The 21,927-nt window shown below is 38.3% G+C and overlaps 1 protein-coding gene across 3 annotated transcripts in view; it reads left to right on the top strand.

Moving 5' to 3' along the window:
- Positions 1-291: 291 nt before the first annotated feature.
- CUL4B (cullin 4B) overlaps positions 292-21,927 on the top strand; it is a 38,180-nt gene continuing 16,544 nt past the window's right edge. Inside the window, exons 1-12 of one of the 3 annotated variants that reach the window (XM_030305144.1) lie at positions 292-469; positions 1,224-1,763; positions 4,095-4,210; positions 14,569-14,672; positions 15,096-15,165; positions 15,935-16,008; positions 16,792-16,954; positions 17,101-17,190; positions 17,482-17,564; positions 18,505-18,572; positions 20,201-20,319; positions 20,911-21,103. In XM_030305144.1, coding sequence (XP_030161004.1) covers positions 442-469; positions 1,224-1,763; positions 4,095-4,210; positions 14,569-14,672; positions 15,096-15,165; positions 15,935-16,008; positions 16,792-16,954; positions 17,101-17,190; positions 17,482-17,564; positions 18,505-18,572; positions 20,201-20,319; positions 20,911-21,103 — 1,648 coding nt within the window. In that variant the 5' untranslated portion in view covers positions 292-441. Of the gene's footprint in view, positions 470-1,223; positions 1,764-1,792; positions 2,066-4,094; positions 4,211-14,568; positions 14,673-15,095; positions 15,166-15,934; positions 16,009-16,791; positions 16,955-17,100; positions 17,191-17,481; positions 17,565-18,504; positions 18,573-20,200; positions 20,320-20,910; positions 21,104-21,927 lie in introns of those variants that run through there. The other 2 variants (XM_030305145.1, XM_030305146.1) reach the window with 2 other exon arrangements.

Here is a 21,927-nt window from a genome sequence, read left to right as displayed (position 1 = left end):
TCCTTTCCTATTTTAACGTCAGGACATTCCTTCTTAGCAGCAGGCATAATGCCATGATCATATTTTCCTTCATTTCGGGTTACTCCCCATGCCTTACAACCCCTCCTTATTCCTTTATCTCTTTCAAAGTTTCCATTCTCGGTTCCCTTACTTTTTACTCCCTCCCTTCCTGTCTTCCTCCTCCTCTTTTTTCCCAGCTAGCTCACCCCGCCCCTCACCGTCACCACCTTCCCTCCCCTTCAGGCTCCTTCCCGCTGCTTCTCCCGCCACCTTCCCCCTACCCCTCCCGCCTCGCGTTCAGAAAGCTCCAATCAGGAGCTCGGGAGGTGTCTAGAAAGCCCGCCCCCTCCTCCCTTTCCACTTCTCTTACCCCCCTTTTCTCCCTCCCCCACCCCCCCCACTCAAGTCCTGCGGACCTGGGGGCTTCGGGATCTGGGCGCTATGAAAAGTGTCTGCCCAGTCACTTCCGGTAAGGGCGCTGCAGCGCGAAGCTTCCCGCGGGACCGTTAAGGAGGGGGTGGGAGTTACCGGCGGACCGGGGGAGGAGAGTGCTGCCAAGGAAGGGGAGCGGGAGAGGGAGGGGGAGGAACAGCGAGAGCTAGGGAAGGAGCACGAGCGTCTTGGGCGCCTTAGCTGCCGCTTTCCCGCCGCCTCCCCAGGAGCCAGCACCCCCGCCCCTCGGGCGCCTTGCAGTGCTTCTCTCCACCCCCCACTCCCGAGCACAGACGCCGCCCCTCCCTCGCCGCCGCGTGACCGGAAGTGGCGCCATCTTTAGCCTCTTGTGCTATTGACAATAACAAGCCTTGGTTCTCTCCCCCTCCCCCCTCCCCCCAACCACGGCATCTCCCCTCCCAGAGAGAGGGAGAACAGGAGGAGGAGCTGCAGCCTCACAGACTCACTGAGTCGCTCCAGCAGAAAGGGGGGAGAGAGACCGAAAAGCAGGGGAGGGGGACGGCACCGCCGTTTACCTGTCTGCCTCCTCATTCGCTCTCCCCCCTCGTTCTGCTCACTCCTGGTGTCAGCCTATCCGCCTTCCCAAACCCTCCCATTCCCCCGGTGTAGCCCCCCCTTCACTTTCCTTCTCGTCCTCTGTGTTTCTCCTCTCTTTCTTCCCTTCCCCCTCTAGCATTGCCACCTTCTCTCCTACACGCACGCAGGCATATAAACGTAGGTTTTTGATGCTCCTCTGCCTGTTGACCCCGCTATTTTCATGTTTCCAACAGGTTTTTCTTCCCCCAATCCCTCAGCTGCTGCTGCTGCTCAGGAGGTCAGATCTGCCACTGATGGTAATACCAGCACCACTCCGCCCACCTCTGCCAAGAAGAGAAAGTTAAACAGCAGCAGCAGTAGCGGCAGTAATAGTAGTAACGAGAGAGAAGACTTTGATTCCACCTCTTCCTCTTCCACTCCTCCTTTACAACCCAGGGATTCGGCATCCCCTTCAACCTCGTCCTTCTGCCTGGGGGTTTCAGTGGCTACTTCCAGCCACGTACCGATACAGAAGAAGCTGCGTTTTGAAGACACCCTGGAGTTTGTAGGGTTTGATGCGAAGATGGCTGAGGAATCCTCCTCTTCTTCCTCCTCATCTTCACCAACTGCTGCAACATCTCAGCAGCAGCAACTTAAAAATAAGAGTATATTAATCTCTTCTGTGGCTTCAGTTCATCATGCAAACGGCCTAGCCAAATCTTCTACCACCACTTCTAGCTTTGCTAACAGCAAGCCTGGCTCTGCTAAGAAGTTAGTGATCAAGAACTTTAAAGGTAACCAAGGCCAAAATCCATAATCACCTACTAAGGATTTGACACTTGAGCGGTCACGTGCTCTGTTTATGTTAATATATTAAACAGTATAGAGGTGGCCTAATGTTTTATGCATAATCAATGAGGTGGAGGGAGGTCCTTTTTTGGGTGGAGGGTTCATTTTCCGGGGGTGGTTAGTATCCTTGTGCTGAAGCATACACCGAGTGTTTCTGGGCAGTATTTTGAGGTCTGGCTCAGCTTCTTCTATCTACTGTTACTCATTACAATACTGAGAATCGGTATGATTGATCCGGATTTTACAGGTGAGAAATTTGTATTCTAAAGAGGTTTATTTATTTCAGGTGCATAGTGAGCTTTCGTACTGGTGATTTTTATTTTTATGCTTCAGTAGGCCACATTTTCTAGTCCCTAGAAATGCAGGTAGCAATGGTGATCTTTTCATGCTCAGTGAAGATTTATAGTTAGATTTGTAATGTTGAACATTATATTCTTGAAACCCCTTGTGGAAGCAGTATTTGGAGAAAAATATTTATGATCTCTGCATTTCTTTCCAAAGGTAGGGTTTGGAAGTCAAAAACACTGTGTATACAGATAAGTAGTAACTCTGTACCACTAGTTTAAAGATGGGAACAATTACTACATCTTTTTTTTCACTAAAATGGGTTTTAAAGTACTGACCTGCAGTTCAAATTTAGGAAAATTTGTTCATTTTACATTTGAGATATGTGATTGAGAGTATTATGAATGCACTGATGTATATAAAATCAACAGATTTTGAGCTGAATTACTTTTTTCTGTTAACTGTGTTTCTAGTTTTCTGACTTAGTTTTTCAACACCCTTAACTGGCAGGTAATAGCTGCTAAGAGGTTTATTAAATGGAGAAGTAAATGAATGAACTTAAGTAATATTTACCAGATAAGTGCCTTGTGGGTAAATATTAGTATTCAGAAAATTAGCTTCTTGGTGCTTGTGTTTTCAACATTAGTGTGAAAATCAAGAATATGCTCTATTTTGTCTAAAGCAGAGGGTTATAGTGTTTATTTTTAACCTTCTCTTTTTTTTCTGTCATTCCTCTCCCATCCCCAGGTTCTCAAGAGTGTTGTAATCTTTCTGGTTTAATAGTATACTTTTCTGAAGTGAATGTGAATTGTAATTGACTAATGTGTTCACTGTTCCACTCCAAGTATATGGGTGTAATAGCCAAGGATTTTTAAAGAGATGAGCTTTATCCCTAATTTCATTTGCATACTGGTTTCAGAGATTTTGTTTGGGTTTTTTCTCTCCCTCTTAAACTAAAAACACATTAAGACATTTGAATGTTTTAATTAAAAAAATATTCCTTGTTGGTCAATGAAGTTTAAATTAAGGCCCGGGTTAAGATATTCCTTTCCACTCTGAAAATGCTACATAGGTTCTGGAGTCATTTGGATGTTTTAATTTTTAAAAATTTTACTCTGCTCATAGATGGAATTTAAATTAAAACCTGAGTTAAGATGTTTCTTTTCATTTGTAGATGCTGCATAAATTTATGTGAGAGTCAAACAGACTTGGATTAGAATTCCAGTTTTGCCATTGATTAGCTATGATGACCTTGGGCAAGCCTTACTAAATCGAGTCTTCTGGCCTCAGTTTCCTCTGTTGCAAAATAGGGGTGATAATACCTTCCTTTGAGCGTTGTTAGGAAGATTGAGAGATTTATAAAGTACTTGTACATAGTAGACATTCAGTATTTCAAATCTCAGGTACAAAATGCATGTCAACTGACTTGCTAGGTTTTACATGTCCTCAAATAAGATCAGGATTGTTATTTTTTTATCTGTGATTCTTGAATTTTTATTTTTTGAAGCAATACAGTCAATAGAAAAAAAAAAACTTCACCTAAAGGTGAATTCTAATAGGTGAGTCAAAATGACGAACAATATTCTGGCATTTCAAATTTATTCTTTATGCTAAGTTTAAATACAGTAGTTACTTTATTTTTTATTTTTTTATGTTTATTTATTTTTGAGAGACAGAGCGTGACTGGGGGAAGGGCAGAGAGAGAGGGAGACACAGAATCCGAAGCAGGATCCAGGCTCTGAGCTGTCAGCACAGAGCCCAACACGGGGCTCGAACTCATGAACTACAAGATATGACCTGAGCCGAAGTCGGATGTTTAACCTTCTGAGCCACCCAGGCGCCTCCAGTAGTTACTTTAATATTTAGATGTAATAATTATAAAAATCAAAATTTACTCTTAAAAAGCAGTAATACTATTATTGCACTTTTAATGGATCCTTTCGTTACCATATACTATATATTCTGACATCAACTTTCTACATATTATCTAGATAAGCCTAAATTACCGGAGAACTACACAGATGAAACATGGCAGAAACTGAAAGAAGCGGTGGAAGCTATCCAGAATAGTACTTCGATTAAGTACAATTTAGAAGAACTCTATCAGGTACCTGTTAATGTGGATAGCCAGATTTGGCTAGCATATATTGAGGTGGGATGTATATGGATTTTACTTTGAAATGAGTCCTTCTGTAGACTTTTGGTTCTCTTCTAATTACAATTTCTTGATTAACTTATGCATTCTTTTATAATCAAACCACATACTCTGACATACTCTGACATTCTGACATAAACTATGAGTACAGTCATATTGGTATATTTCGGGTTTATTTTGGACCCTTCCGATTAGGATTTACAGTAAGGAGTACCTTGGTATAATCAAGTTTTTACCTATAATGGAATCCTATAGCCTAGATCCCAAAGATGATATCTGGTAACATCATTCTGTTGTGGCACTTCTTGCTAAGTGGTGTTATTTGCCTATAGGAAGGGCCTCAAGAAATGCAAATACTCTGTATTTTATCCTTCTTCCTTTGTAGTAGTAGACTTTTGCCATTTCTTTTTCTTTTGAGAGAGAGAGAGAGACAGAATGCGAGAGGGGGAGGGCAGAGAGAGAGGGAGAAACAGAATCAGAAGGGGGCTTCAGGCTCTGAGGTGTCAGCACAGAGCCTGATATGGGGCTTGAACTCCAGAGCCGTGAGATCATGACCTGAGCCGAAGTCAGATGCTCAACTGACTGAGGCACCCAGGCGCCCCGCCATTTCTTTTTCTTGCTCTTTACGTTTGTCTTATCTTCTGGACTGCAAGACCATCCTTAGCCAAAAAAATGAGCAGCTGATTGTAGTCCAGTGACTTCCTCTGAGGTTCAGGTTTGTTTCTTTTGCTTAACAGATGGGTCTATATTTGAAGTGTTTGGTTTAAATATACGATTAAGGGCAATTACTGATTTAGACTTCTTACTACTAAGATATTTTTCCCTACTGTATTTTTGACACAACCACTTCAAGAAATTACTTTCCATTATAGCGTCAGCAGTTGCATATAAAAAAATATTTCAGAATCTAGTAGCTTGAATTGTTTTTTTTATTTTTAATTTTTTTAAGTTTATTTATTTTGAGAGAGCACGCACACACAGGGATGTGGTGAGAGACAGGGAGAAAGAGAATCCCAAGCAGTTTCTCTGCTGTCAGCGTTTAGCCTAACTTGGGGCTCAAACTCACAAACCATGAGATCATGACCTGAGCTGAAACCAAGAGTCAGGAGCTTATCCAAATGAGCCACCCAAGCACTCTTAGAGTCTTTTATATTGATAAATACCTTGTAAGAAGTTAAGTTGGTTCAACTCATCAGAATTTGTAGTTTTCATCTATTGACTTTAGTTGCAGAGGCTGTGTAGTAATGGACAAACACTGGGTTAGGAGTCAGGAGACAGATTTGGGATCTGGTTTTGGCTGCTATCACCTTTGTGATCTTGAGCAAGAAATTAGACCTCTCTCGACTTCAGTTTGCTTCTCTGTAAAATAAGGGAAAGAAGAACTGTCCTATCTACCTCATGGAGCTACTTGTAAGAATCCAGTAAGATGTGAGAAACACCTCGAAGCACTATGATCTAGAAATATAAGATGATATCACTAGTACAGCTTTTTCATAAGTCACAGTGTGCCTTTTTCACTTGTAATAAGCCAATTAAGATCACCAGTTTCTGTTGCTTTGAAAATTGAATGAGTCAGTGCATGCAAAACACTCAGAACAACGTCCGAACCATAGTAATAATGTTGTACAGTATTCTAATCCTTATAAAGCTATGGAAGTATCAGATAGTGGTGGTAGTAGTAGTAAGTTATTACTTAAGAATGAGCCCACCTTACTTGGCTTTGTTGGTATATTGCACATGTGGCTCCTGAGTTGTACAATATTAAAAGTAGAATTACGGAATTGGAGTTGGAAGGGCTTTAAGAGATCAGATCATGTAGTCCAATAGCTTTTTTCATATAGTGCAGGTGACAGTCTACAAAGCAGGTGCATCTTTTATTATTTCATTTAAGCATTATAGAAGAAACCTTTTGTGAAGTGGATAAGGGAGTGCTTATTATTCCTCTGTTGATGAGGAAACTGAGTCTCAGGGAAGTTAAATAATGAGATGCCTAAGTTTCAAGTCCAGTGCATTTTTACTACTATGCTGCTTCACTAATACACCACAGCTCTTTGAATACCTCTGTAGTGCAGTGTTTGAGGCAAATAAATACTTCACTTTAGGGAAAAAACTTTGTCATCAAAGAAGGTAATTTTTTCATTCGTGTACGTATATGGTGTTTATTTGGATATGCTGGTGTACAGCATCTTTAGTTTCAATAATGTTATTTTATATATTTTGTATTTATGGCAGATTGTGATTGCTAATGAAGCCTATTTACTTTACCTTGAATATTTTTCTAGAGTTTTGGGGTTCAAAAATATTTCTCCTGGGGCGTCTGGGTGGCTCAGTTAAGCGTCTGACTTTGGCTCAGGTCACGATCTCAAGGTTGGTGGGTTCGAGCTCTGTGTTGGGCTCTGCGCTGAGCCTGCTTTGGGTTCTGTCTCCCTCTCTCTCTCTGCCCCTCCCCCGCTAGCACAGGCGTGTTCTCCCTCTCTCTCTCTCTCTCTCTCTCTCTCTCTCTCTCAAAATTAAAGAAACATTAAAAAATGTTTCCTGATAAATTGATTCTGTTAAATGTCTTTGTTTCAGGAGCTCATAGCTTACATTTTTTCTGTTTTTCCTTTCCTGTATTTCAGAATTATTACATGCTATTCAATTGCATTTCTTTAGCCTAAAATCAGTGATACAGCTTTTTAACTCTTTGCATTTTTCATAGTTCTTTACTATTTCTGCTTTAATAAATTGAAAAGCATTTGTTTATAACTGTTTTTGTTTTTGACTTTAATTTTATAAATGCTCGTTTGGATCATTCTCAGAAAGTTTATTTTGAGATGTTCAACTTCACAAAAAGATAAAGGGAATAAAGTTCATACCATCTGGATTTCAGGTGCTTGTTTAATTTTGACTGGTTGAAATGTAAATTAAAAGTACTCTCCTAAAAAAAAAAAAAAGTACTCTCCTAAAATTGAAACCGTAGAAGTATGTAGTATTACACCAAGCAAAAGTTCACCAAACCTCTCATTCCCCCATGCTATCCTTTGTATCTGAAGTAAACGCTTATTTGGCATATATTTATGCAGAACTTTTTTCTCTGCACGCAAACGGTTTTAAAGCTTAATCATAGAAGTCCCTAGTATGGATGGCATGTACTGCCTCCCTGAGTTTTTAGTTTCTAGAACAGAATATGTGGTTCTGAGTGCATTTGCAAGAAACAAATGTCTTTTAAGGGTGATTTTAAATGAGAATTGTACTTGAGTTTAAAAATATCTTTCCTCGACAACCTTGAAATCCTGGTAAGTGTGAGGCAGTGGTTGGTTAATGTTATTTTAGTTTGGGGGATTTTTTTTTGTTTGTTTGCTTATTTTTGATTGACTACAGATAGGAGTATGGTTAAGTGCACTGACTTTTGAGTTGATCAGCCTGATTTAGATTAGAGATCTGCCACTCATGATAACTTTGGGCAAGTTACTTCTCTAAGCCTTGTTTTCCTCATTTGCAAAATGGAAGAGTAACATTATCTTTGTGTTAGGGTTGTTTAGTTGTAAACAAAATACTGCAGAAAAACTGCTCGTTACAATGTCTACTGTTTGTTGGTGTCATCATTGATAATGATGATAATAAATGAGTTTTTTAAAAAGATATCTTTATTTTTAGATTACCCTTTACTGTACAGCTCTAAAGCCACATGTTATAAAATTCTAAATCCACACTGACTCAGAACAGCTGGCTGATAAATAGATTACATTCCAGATACGTGTCAGTAGACATCATTAGCCAAATTGAAAGAATAATAAAGAGAGGAACTCTCTAGGAACAAGTATTTTTTACTTCTCAAGAATATGTCTTGTTTTTTACATGTGGTATCTTATAATAGTTGGAATTTTGGGTGTTTTAAATAATGGGATTATTTTTCTTACGTACTCAGCCTTGTATAAGTAGCTGTATAGTCTTTTAAAATCAGCTACCTTTTTTGGAGCTGGCTGGTAGTTTATATATGAAAATATAACATTTATTCTTAATATAAATGTTTATTTTATTTGAAGGCAAGTCTAGTCCATACTTCAATTCTGATGGAAATAATTTTATGTATTATTAATAATAGTGCGGGGTGGGGGGGCGCCTGGATAGCTCAGTTGGTTAAGAGTACCACTCTTGATTTTGGCTCAGGTCATGATCTCAAGGTTTGTGGATTCAAGCCCCATGTCTGGCCCGCTGCGGACAGTGAGGTGCCTGCTTCAGATTCACATCCTCTGTCTCCATCTCTCTGTGCCCCTCCCCTCCTCATGCTCTCTCTCAAAAATAAACAAACATTTTTTTTTAAAGTGCGACTACAAATTCTTAGTCCTTGATAATTTTAGTCTTATTTAAATCCTTTTTTACTAGCTGTAAAAAGAAAAATAATTTAGGTTTCATGTCTGGTTTCCTTTCTGTAAGTTCTTAGTTTTTGATGTATTTTGAGTATCTTATTGTAGCCATTTTTCCTAAATGTAAAAAGATAAATTAGATTTTATTGCTGTATCGTTTGTTGAAAACTTGGTGGTGTGTTTTCCTTTCTTTAAATATATGGTTTGAAAAATAACACCCTACCCATTAGGCCAACAACCAGAGTTCAGCACCCTGTGGGAATTTAATATCTTTCTTGGTGTCTATCGTTGTTAAATGAGAAAAATTTCTAGATTTCCTCCCTTACTGTGTTTATTTTTGTAGTTTTTGTATTTTTTATTCTTATTTTAGTCCTCTTCATTTTTTTATTCTAGTCTTACTACTTACCTTCATTTCTGTTCCTTCTCTTGCCCCTTGTGCAATCTTATGTGCCTTTGCTGTCTTAAATCCTGTATTCCCCAAAGCATCAAATTTCAGGAACTGTAGTTTTACATTTTGTTTGCTACATGTTTACATTTCTTTGGAGTGTGTGGTTTTGTTTGTTTCAGACAAACACTTTTTTTTCAGACAAACATGTTTTTGATGTGATATGTATGGATTTTGGAGGGGAGGGGCTGAGGTTTTGGGGAATAAAGGTTAGAAACTTGTTAGAATGTTCTATTTTATATCTGACTGCATTGAAAAAGAATTTTAAAGAAAAATTTTCTTTAACGTTTATTTATTTTTGAGACAGAGACAGAGCATGAACGGGGGAGGGTCAGAGAGAGAGGGAGACACAGAATCCGAAACAGGCTCCAGGCTCTAAGCTGTCAGCACAGAGCCCCGACGCGGGGCTCGAACTCACGGACGGCGAGATCGTGACCTGAGCCGAAGTCGGACGCCCAACCGACTGAGCCACCCAGGCGCCCCTGAAAAAGAATTTTTAAGGCAGCATATTTACCAGTAATGATTAGGAGCTTAAGTAAAAAGATAATTTTATTTAAGAGACTTTTAAAATGATCTAGAATCTGCTTGATATAAATAGTTGCATGTGAAATGAGACATAAAATAATACTAAATACATTTCTAATAGTTCATTTCAAAGATCTGGAATAAAATAGAGCTTATCCCAAACTTTAAGTAGTTATTTAACATTTTCCTATTCATGTTTCTATCCCAGTACTTAATAGGGTACAGAACACTTAGTTAAATAGTTCTTGTTGAATTAGTTACTGCTTACTGTGTGCAAAGCTGGACAGATGCCATGGACATAAAAAGATCACTTAGGCCTTTTTCCTAAGGTGCTTATATTTAAGTAGCTTCATGAAATGAGTAGTTTGTGACCAGCATTTAAAAAAATTTTTTTAATGTTTATTTTTAAGAGATAGATACAGCATGAGCAGGGAAGGGGCAGAGAGAGGGAGACACAGAATCTGAAACAGGTTCCAGGCACTGAGCTTGTCTACACAGAGCCCGACATGGGGCTGGAACTCATGGACCGGATGGTGAGATCATGACCTGACCTGAAGTTGGATGCTTAACCGACTGAGCCATCCAGCGCCCCCCCCCCACCCCGGCCATGACCAGCATTTTTTAAAAGACATGAAATAGAAAATAATCAAAGAACATCACACATAGTAACAATAAGTGTAGTTTCATGAAAGTTTTGTTTAAGTTACATAAATTTATGTATAATGGATTGTGACATACAATGTGTTTCTTAACTGTGGCTTGTCAAAAATTTTTGGAAGTCCCTATTTTAGGCACACGTGATTGCTCCAAACAAACCTTGCTTTAAAAAGTAAGGAAAGCAGAGTGTTTAGATGATAGTATGTGTGGAAGATCATAAACAGACATGAGACTAAAATGGTAAAATTGAGCCTTGAATGCCATGCTGAAAAGTGGTGGTGGGGAAGATAGGGTTTATTGGGTAAGGCAAATATTTTAAATTTTTTGAGGACTTAATGTATTCATCTAGTTCAGAATCCAAAAAATAATACAGAACATATAGTGAAAAGTTTCACTTCCACCCTATCCTCTACCCACCCCCCCCCCCACAACTCAGTTAGTTCCTCTCTCCACAAACACTATTAGTTTGGGGAGTATCTTTCCAGCAGTGTCTCATGTATGTAAAAACAACTGTGTGTGTGTTTTATTTGTTTTGTCTTTTTTACGTAAATGGTAGACCATGAACCACATGGTTTAATCCTTTGTATATTTTTTTAAAGATTAAAAAAATTTTTTTAGTTTAGAGAGAGAGCGTGCAAGGGGGGAGAGAGTCAGAGGGAGAGAGGGGGGAGAATCTTAAGCAGGCTTCATGCTTAGTGCAGAGTCCAACACAGAACTCTATCCTGTGACTCTGGGATCATGACCTGAGCTGAAATCAACCGACTGAGCCACCCCCCCCCCGGTGCCCCAAAGGTAGATAGATTGTTTGTTTGTTTGTTTATTTATTTATTATTTCAATGTTTATTTATTTTGGGGAGAGAGAGCGTGCGCGTGCGCGCGCATGAGCGGGGGAGGGGCAGAGAGAGAGGGAGACACAGAATCTGAAGTAGCCTCCAGGCTCCGAGTTGTCAGCACAGAGCCCGACACGGGGCTCGAATCCAAAGACTGAGATCTTGACCTGAACTAAGTCAGACGCTCAACCGACTGAGCCACCCAGGTGCCCTGCACCAAAGATTTTTTAAAGTAGGCTCCATGCCCAATGTGGGGCTTGAACTCATGACCCCGAGATCAAGAATCGCAGTCGTCTTCTAACTGAGCCAGCCAGGTGCCCCTAAAGTTTTTTTTTTTTATTTAAGAATTTATTTTTAAGTAATCTCTGCACCCAACATGGGACTTGAACTCACAACCCTGAGATCAAGAGTCACATACTCCACTGACTGAACCAACCAAGCACCCCAGCCCTTTGTATTTTTTTATACCTATTATGGGATTTCTCCAGAACAGTACTAGAGCTTGATGAAAGGTTGTCAGGGAAGGGAAATGACTAGATCTGGTCTATATATGTTGAACAGTCAAAGTTAACTAAATTAGAGAAGCAGAGTGTTCTCTTCAATTTGACCTTCAGGACTCACCTTAGATCCTTAGATGCTCCCTTTCCTGCCTTTTTTTTTTTTTTTGCCTCTTAACATTTTAAGTCACTTTTCAACTAAACATGGGGGAGATGGTAAAGCCCGGCTAAATTCTCTATTTCTCGCTATTCCCACTAGCTCTTCATTTTCTTTTGGTCTTTGGGATTCCACCTCTTTGTCTCTTAGGAAGGCTTTTCTGACTTGCCCCTATCCTAAGGAGACTGGGTTAGGGCCTTGCCTCTGTGCTTATCCTTACCATAGCACCTAACAGTGTTTTGTAATTATATGTTTTCTGGTCAGTTTTCTCCTTATACTATAAGCCCCTTCTATGTGCAAGACACATTGCTAGTTGTAAGTATGTTGGTTTTTGAATATTTACTGTATTGCCTGGTTCAGAGCCCCCAAAACATTAATAGAATATGTGGATACATAAGCACATGATCTCTTTTTCTCATTAGGGAGAATTAGGGGATAGATATACTTGAAAAGGTAAAGTATTGACTCAGTGACAGATCACTGTGTTATGATTGGTGACAGTGCCAGGTGAGGCAGTTAGGGAAAGCTTATTGGAAGAGGTGGGACCTAGTAAGTCATAAGGGAATATGATATCTTGTGTGAGAAATACAGCAGGAGGGAATGGGAGAAGGAGGAGTCGGAGAAGTACTGGAAATGGGAAATGTGCATAAGATGAAGTACAAAGAATCTAAGCAGGGAAATAAATGCTGACAAAATGAGTCATTCAAGAGGAATACCAGATACAATGAGATTACTAAAGGAGGAAGGGGGAGAATCCATAGAGAACCAATGTGAACAGAAAGGCTCATGAAATAAGCATAAATACACCCTTTAGGTATTTGTGGCCTACCCCAAGGCCACTTGGAAAGTGGCCAGGGGAGACTGAGGCTTCTTATTCAGCCATAGCTACTGGATCTAATTGGCCTGCTGTTTCCTGGTGAGGTGCAGTGACTTTCCTCCAATGATATAAGTGGTTTTCTTTAAGGTTTCTTTTCATTTACTAATTTATTTACTGGACCTGCATGCTGGGAATGTGACTTAAAACTACGTATTTATAAAATTCCACTCCAACCAACAGAACTTGGAGTCAATTTTAATGGATTTTCTGCCTTTTGTTGTGGTGAGGAAGGAATCTTGGTGTTATGTTTAAGTTATTACTAGTTGGAATTGTAGATTATATCAGAGTTCATCCTGAGAGTTTTTACCATGCCTGTTGTTTTAAATTTGAAAGCCTTTGATACACATAACAAGAAACTCATTGAAATCTGAAGTTTGTCCTTTTGGGATCTGAGTAAAAAAGGAAGACCAATTCAACTATTAGAATGAAGAAAAAATACAGTCATTTTGGTTATAATTAATGTTTATTCAGTTGTGCAAATTAAAAAAAATTCTGTATTTAAATATTCTTAGACTTAAATATTGGAGAAAAGTATTTGGTATTTACCTCATACTCTTATAATACTGCTAGCAGTAATGTTTCTATTGTTCTGCTTAGGATGACTTTCAAAGAAAGTACAATTAAGTTTTAATTCATTGGTGGTCAAAGTGCCCAACTCATCTGATAAACAACTGGTGAAATTGTTTTTAAAACTCAAAATGGAGGGCACCTTGGTGGCTCAGTCATTTAAGTGTCCAACTTCGGCTCAGGTCATGATCTCAAGGTTCGTGAGTTTGAGCCCTGCATCAGGCTCCGTGCTGACAGCTCAGAGCCTGGAGCCTGCTTCAGATTCTGTGTCTCCCTCTCTCTCTGTCCATCCGTCACTTGTACTCTGTCTCTCTCGCTCAAAAATAAATTAAACATTTTTTTTAAAATCTCAAGATGGGATGCTGCTTATGAAAACAATGAACATTTTAAACAAGAAAGCATTTATATATAGTAGTTGTTACAAATTGGATGTCTCCGTAGGGGGAGAACTTGACTTGATTCCCTGTGTCCTTAACCTGAACAGTATATAATATAATAAATATACTGGTGGGGATTTTTTTGGGGGGGGGAGGGTGGTACGTTGGTTATGAAAAAGTTCACCTGCATTCATATTTTATTTTACTTTATTTTTTTAATCTTTATTTATTTTTGAGAGAGAAGGAGAGACAGTGTAAGCGGGGGATGAACAGAGAGAGAGAGGGAGACACAAAATCCGAAGCAGCCACCGGGCTTTGAGCTGTCAGCATAGAGCCCAACATGGGGCTCGAACTCACGAACCCAACTCATGAACTGAGAGTTCATGACCTGAGCTGAAGTCAGACACTTAACCCACTGAGCCACCCAGGCCTCTTCCTTTGTGTTTTAAATGGATGAATATGGGGTGCCTGGGTAGCTCAGTCGGTTAAGCATTGACTTCAGCTCAGACTTCAGCTCAGGTCATGATTTCATGGTTCGTGGGCCCGAGCCCCGCTTTGTGCTCTGTGCTGACAGTGCAGAGCCTAGAGCCTGCTTCAGATTCTGTGTCTCCCTCTGTCTCTCTGCCCCTCCCCTGCTCATGCTCTGTTTATCTCTCTTTCTCAAAAAGTAAATAAACATTAAATTTTTTTAATGGATGAATAAACTTTTTTAAATAAATTGATGTAAAAATATTAAAATAGTAAGAATTTGAGGGTTTCCTGGGTGGCTCAATCAATTAACTGACTCTTGACTTCAGCTCAGGTCATGAATTCATGGTTCATGAGTTCAAGCCTCACATGGGGCTCGTGCTGGCTGTAGGAGCCTGCTTGGGATTCTCTCTCCCCTCCCACCCCTCACCCATTCACACATGCTCTTTTTCAAAATGAAAAAAAATAAAAAAAACTTTAAAAAAAGTTCAGAATTTGATGTAAGTAATCGAGAAATCCCTACCCCATTTTTCTCCTTAAACAATTATGTGTTTAATCTTGCAGGCTGTGGAAAATCTCTGTTCCTACAAGATTTCTGCAAACTTGTACAAACAGCTGAGACAGATTTGTGAAGATCACATCAAAGCACAAATTCATCAGTTCAGAGAATATCCTTTTAAAAACCAAAAATACTGTTTTTTTATCTTTGACCTCTTTTCCTATCCCTCACTATTTAACCCAACTTGAAGTGGAATGCCTGTGTTTTATAGATTTGTTGTTAATTTCATTTCTAGAGAAAGAAGAAACAAGTTTTTGACTTTTCAGCTTTAATTAGGTTCCAAATTTACATTGTAGTATAAGTTTACTCTTGTCCTAACAAATTTCCATTTTAAGAAAAAATAATCTGAGGGAAATCATAAACAATACAATGCTCACTTATATGTAAGACTTGTTCTAAAAGGTATTTTTTTAGTGGGATCTAAAACTTTTTTTACAGTTTAATAGCATTTTGTTCTATAATAAGACAAATGTGCTCTTCTATTGCTTATTACTTGTACTAAGCACTTAAAAATATCCTTGACATATTTCATGGATTCATTGGATAGTGTTCTTTTTCTAAAGAAGATTGATAGATGCTGGCAAAACCACTGCAGACAAATGGTAAGCTGGAAAAATATTGTAGTTAAATACATTTTTTCAAATACATGGATGTTTTAAAAGCTTTGCAATGTTTGGGGGATAGCCTCAGTATCTGCTCTTGTTCTGAATTGAAAACAGATTTTGAGTTTTCTACTTTAAAACTGCTAGTTTTAGGAAGACCACAAGTTTAGAATGATTTGCACCTTAGGATCATTTTTATTTTTGTCATGCGTAAACTAAAAGTATTTATATGACTAAAAAAAAGTAACATTTTTGTCTGTTAGTCTTGATGGATATCTCACCCACCTACTTGATTACCTGTGAAGGTGCCTGATGCATTTTAGTTTATTCAGATCAGAACTTTTTCCTTTTCCCTAATCGTATTTATTTTATACCTTTTAATCGCAAATTAAAAATCTTAAAATCCCCGTGCCCAAAACCCACACGTGCAATTTAAGGCAATTTCACTCTGAATGGGCACTGTTACTGAAGAAGAATTGCATGTGTGTCTCCTTGATTCTGTTTTTATTTTTGGTTACTTCTCAAGTTGCAGAGAAGTCATAGGACCATTCTAAGTGTCCCTTTTCTAGAAATTACAACAAGGATTAAGACAATAGAATAGTTTAACAAAAATGGCATGGGCATATTCTCAGGTAGATTTCTTTATCTGTGTGTTTGATTCTAGTAGTTTATGTATAAAAGTGAACCCTGCAATTTTATTCTTATTTTATCAAGAGCAAATATTTCAGCTTAACAAAATATAAAAATTGGTTTTCTTTTTCATTGGCAGATCATGATTAGAAGCATTTTTTTGTTTCTGGATAGAACTTACGTTCTTCAGAATTCAATGCTACCCTCTATTTGGTAAGAATGCCAGAAAAAATTACGAAAAGATTTGTTACAAATGATAGTTAAATCTTAATTACACTAATGGAAAGAGAGTAAGTGATTCTGTGAACATTCTAAAAATTCACATTTGGCTTCTAGACTTGTATTTATAGCAGTTTTACCTTCTTAATTAGTTTTGCCTATGTTGGAGATAGCTCGCATTCCTTGAGCATATGATACTTTATAAAGTTTTTTTGTTAGCCAAGGGATTAAAGTTTGCTCTGGACTATCTTATGAGTGTGCATTATTTTGTTGCTTATCAAGAGTTTGCTCATTATCTTTTAACATTGTTATGGAAAATTCCATATATGAAAATAGAATAGTATAACGAGCTCTTTCCCCCACCATGTGCCTAGTATCTGCCTGCAGTAATTATCTGGAGAGTTTACTGATTTTTGAGTACTGAAGCCAGATTACAAATGACCAATTAGCCTTCATTACCAGTACAGTGAAAACCATTTTATATCTTTGAACTAATTTTGTCTCTTGATTTGACCAAGGAAGAAATCCACCAAAGGAAATAATACAACCAAACTTAGTTACGGAGGAAGACAGGAATTTAGCTTCAATTCTCATTAAAGGCAGTGATTTTCCTGTATACTTTAATTCTAATAATGTTACGTAAAATTAAATGTGTGGATTTTATCTTTTCACAATTGCTGCTTCAAATCTGGGGCCCTCATTAACATGTGGTGAGAAGTTAAGCAGGTTTTTCTAGAAGTGGTATTGTCAATTAATTATATATGTTTTTTATTTTAGGGACATGGGACTAGAGTTATTTAGGGCTCATATTATAAGTGATCAGAAAGTCCAGAATAAGACAATTGATGGCATTCTTCTCTTGATTGAGAGGGAAAGGAATGGTGAAGCAATTGATAGAAGTTTACTCCGAAGCCTTTTGAGCATGCTGTCTGACTTGCAAGTAAGTTAACTTACTTCACTTACAGAGCTAATTGCTATTCCTAGTTTGATGTTTGAAAACCAGATTCATGGTGCTATTCACATAGAGGACATTTAATAAGTATTGAATAAATGAACTCGTTTGTTTTGATTCCCCCCCACCCCCAGATTTATCAGGATTCTTTTGAACAACGGTTTTTGGAAGAAACTAACCGGCTCTATGCAGCTGAAGGCCAAAAATTAATGCAGGAAAGAGAGGTACTTAAAAATCATGATTAATAAATCCACTGTGTCTCATAATAGACCTTACTTTATAGAGCATAAGCTGCCTTTTGCATTTATCTTCTGAACATTGTGACGCTTTTCTCTCACTTAGGTTCTCCTTTCTTTTCTCTCTCCTTAAAGGCCAGAATTCTGGATCGTAAACTACCTATAATTTTACATGTTTCAGTCCTGTCATTCAGGGCTGTCCCCAGGGTATTTTGGATTTGACATTTTCTGAATGATTTATGGGGAGGAAAACAATAATATGAAAAACTGTCTTTGTAGGTTCCTGAATATCTTCATCATGTTAACAAACGTCTAGAAGAAGAAGCAGACAGACTTATTACTTACTTAGATCAGACCACCCAGTAAGTATTATATGCTCAGTCTAATAGACTTTAACCAGTGTTGTTGAATCACTTAAGGCACTAAGCATCCCCAAACCTGTTAGTACCCATTTTCAGGTGTGATTTGAGATTTTTAACAATTGTTTTCTTAATGTAAACTTCAAGTTATTTTTCTCTAGTTAATTAGATTTAATCAAGGGTTGTCTGCATGTGTTAAGGATGTAATTTAAAAATAGTATTAGAGAGGTGCCTGGCTGGCTCAGTTGGTAGAGCATTCAACTCTTGATCTCAGGGTCATAAGTTTCAAGCCCCACATTGGATGTAGAACTTATTTTTTTTTTTTAATGAAAAAAATACTAGGCTGATTAAAATTCAGTAGGTATGGAGCATATGGGTGGCTCCATTGGTTAGGCTTCCAACTTAAGCTCAGGTCATGATTTCATGGTTGGTGAATTCAAGCCCCGCGTTGGACTCTCTGCTGTCAGTGGGCTCTCTGCTGTCAGCGCAGAGCCCGCTTGGGATCCTCTGTCCCTACCCCTCTCTGCCGCTCACGTGCGCATGCTCTGTCTCGCTCTCTCTCTGTCAAACATAAACTTTAAAAAAATCAGTAGGTGTTTGGAGGAGAAACTGTTTCTGTGCTTTCCTAAATATTAACCACCAAGGAGTTCCTGTAAACAGCATAGATGACTACCTTCCTAATAAAAGCAGAGAAACTTGGAAAAAGCCAGCCACGGCAAGACCATGGAAATACTTATTTAGTGATGTAAATCAAATTCTGAAATAATGCACTTTTTCTTCTTGTATAAGTAGAGTGCCTCTGAGCACCAATAAATTTAAACGTAGGATAGGAATATTAAAATTATCATAAAATAAGCTATATGTGATTTTTCCACCCAAAGAAAGGTTTTAAATTTTCAGGAAAGTCCATTGGCGGTAATTCTAAACTTTTTCTTTCTTGTAGGAAGTCATTAATTGCTACTGTAGAAAAACAACTTCTAGGTGAACACTTAACAGCAATTCTTCAGAAAGGTAATTGACAATTTATAAATAAAGAGATTACATTTTAAATGGTAGAAGCAGACAAGTAAAAAAATTTTAAGGATTACCCTTTTAAAAGCTTGATGCTGTGTGGCTGCTTTTCTGAGGATGGACAAAACCCCTTTTCCCTATTCATCATTGTAAACTTTCAGGAGGTGCTTCTTGCCTTAATTTAAAGATACAGGAACTGAGGAGGTGCCTGGGTAGCTTAGTCAGTTAAGCAGCTGACCTCAGCTCAGGTTATGATCTCACGACTCACGAGCTCATGGGTTCCAGCCCTATGTTGGGCTCTGTGCTGCAGCTCAGGGCCTGGAGCCTGCTTTGGATTCTGTGCTCTCCACCACTCCCCAACTCACGCTTGCTCTCTCTGTCTCTCTCAAAAATAAATAAACATTAAAAAAAGATACAGGAATTGAGAATGAGAGGGGTCCACTAACACCAGCAAAAAAAAAAAAAAAAAAGGCAGTGGGAATTCTTGACTTAATTTGTAAGACTATGGTAAGATTCCTTTTTACACTCAGGTGTTTTTATTCATAGCATATAAAACCAAGCACTTCTAATCCCAGGTGATCTTGAGGGTATACCCTGAATTTTATTTTGACAGTGCCAGAAATACACAAAAGTCTTACCTTTCTCTCCAACCACCTTTTGTATAAAATGGATATATTTTAGAACTTCAAAGCAGTTACATATTATTTCATTCTGAAAATCAAATACAGAACCTCATTTAAACTTGGCCTATTAGGGGCGCCTGGGTAGCTTAGTTGGTTAAGCATCCAACTTTGGCTCAGGTCAAGATACCATGGTCTGGGAGTTCAAGCCCCGTGTCGGGCTCTGTGCTGACAGCTTAGAGCCTGGAGCTGGCTTCAGATTCTGTGTCTCCCTTTCTCTCTCTGCCCTCCCCTGCTCGCATTCTGTCTCTCTCTCTTTCAAAAATAAACAAACATTAAAAAAACACTTAAGCTTGGCCTATTAATGCATGGTTTTTAAAACACCACAGACTGGGGCGCCTCGGTGGCTCAGTCGGTTAAGTGGCTGACTTCGGCTCAGGTCACGATCTTGCGGTCCGTGAGTTCGAGCCCCGTGTCGGGCTCTGTGCTGACAGCTCGGAGCCTGGAGCTTGTTTCAGATTCTGTGTCTCCCTCTGTCTGACCCTCCCCCGTTCATGCTCTGTCTCTCTCTGTCTCAAAAATAGATAAACATTAAATAAATAAATAAATAAATAAAAACACCACAGACTGTATCCAGTACTCTGAAAAATATGTATACTAATTAGTGCCAGATATAATATGGCTTCCACACACATGTGCGAGTTATTTATAACGTATATTTAAGTAAATCACTTATTACAAATTGGTTTATACCTCTGATCTATGCTAAATGGAACAAACTGTTGCATAATTATTTTTGTTTTTATATAGACTAAAGCTCCCTGTATTTAGTTTTCATTTGGAAAGGTGATTTATCTATTTGGATTGACTAGAAAATAAGTGTCCGTTAAAATTCATAGACTAGTAATAGTTTAGACCACTATTACATTAATAATTTAACTTAATTTTCATTAAAATGTCTGACATTTTTGGTAACTATTTTTAATGCCAAAATATTTGAAATTCCAGGTTTAAATAACCTCCTTGATGAAAACCGAATTCAAGATTTATCTCTCCTGTATCAGCTCTTTAGTAGAGTTCGAGGTGGAGTTCAGGTTCTCTTGCAACAGTGGATTGAATACATTAAGGTATTAACAATTAACCTGTGTTTTTTTTCAGCTATTATAATCTATGCAGAATGCATATCAGCAAGTATTTCTTGTTAGATCCAATTTTTTTAAGTAATGGGAATTTTGAAGGCGGTAAACCTGAGAATGATAGCTGTGTAACAGATCAGCAATAAAAGTTATCTTCCTGATGTCTGATATGATTTCTAGCTTCAGTACTTAGAATAGTGAATGTGGGGAGTGGGGGCAGGCAAGAGGATTTTTGTTTGGATCCAAAATTTCTTTCCTTTCTTCAATTTTACACTGAAGCTAGATTGCTATTTTTTAAAAAAATTCAAACCTGACTTTAAAAGTAGGAACAAAAGCCCAGAGACTTACAATAATACTCCATTATGATACCATATACCCAGTAAGTCATTTCTTATTTTGTGACTGTAGATGAATTGTATCAGTCTGCATGTTTTATCACTTTAGTTTTTTCTTTTCCTGACCTCAAAAACAGCTTTACTTTAATATTTTGATATTTAAAAATGTGTGTACCTACTTAAAATATGATTTGTGGATTGTTTTCATCAGATAATTCTGCTAAAAAGTGGTCATTTTTATTTTTAGGCATTTGGCAGCACTATTGTAATTAATCCTGAAAAAGATAAAACCATGGTTCAAGAATTACTGGATTTTAAAGATAAGGTTGACCATATAATTGATATTTGTTTTCTGAAAAATGAAAAATTCATCAATGCCATGAAAGAAGCATTTGAGACATTCATTAACAAAAGACCAAACAAACCTGCTGAACTTATAGGTATTTTCCAGTATTTTTTTTCTGGCTGTTTAATGTTCTTTTATTCATAAAATTTCAATTAATTTGAAACTTTGACAAGGTTGTAGTTGATTCAACACCTCATTTATTTGGGGTTGATTAGGTGGCAGTTTCTAAGAACCTTATTCTAAGGAATAAGTCCTTCGAGGTAAAGAACATAAGTCACATGTCAAACATGATGTTCTGTCTTGGTAAGATCGTACATTGGACCCTATTTACTTTTATTTACACTAAGCTTGATATCTGTTTTTTAAACCTGTAGCAATTTAGAGGTGGGACAGGGTGCTACTTCTAGAGGCCCACACTTAGGGCTACAATAAAGTCTAGCAAGAAATTATAGTTGCTAGCGAGAAAGGAAAATGTCCAGGACAGGGGCACCTGGGCGGCTCAGTTGGTTAACATCCAGCTCTTGATTTTGGTTCAGGTCATGATCTCATGCTTCCTGAAATTGAGCCCTGTATCAGGATCTGTGCTGACAGTGTGGAGCTTGCTTGAGATGCTCTCTATCCCTCTCTCTCTGCCCCTACCCCATTCATGCGGGCACTCTCTCTCAAACTTAGAAAAAACGCCCAGGACAAAAATAATCTGGTCATCTGGGTCCATTTAGTGTAAGGATATGATATATGGCAGTGTTTCTCAGGTTTTCCTACCAAACTACCCTTCAGTGTCAGGAGAGGTACTCTCTGAAGGTTTAGGGTCCTCTGCCAAAGGGATGAAATTTCGTTGATCTACTACTTACCTTTAAATTTTTTGGCAGATTTTGCCTTTTACTCTGTGTCTGGTTTGTTTTCATAAGTAGCGTTTAA

The sequence above is a fragment of the Lynx canadensis genome, chromosome X (assembly GCF_007474595.2).
Source record: "Lynx canadensis isolate LIC74 chromosome X, mLynCan4.pri.v2, whole genome shotgun sequence".
In the NCBI taxonomy this organism is placed as follows: domain Eukaryota; kingdom Metazoa; phylum Chordata; class Mammalia; order Carnivora; family Felidae; genus Lynx; species Lynx canadensis.
This window is presented reverse-complemented; position numbering and strand designations above follow the sequence as displayed.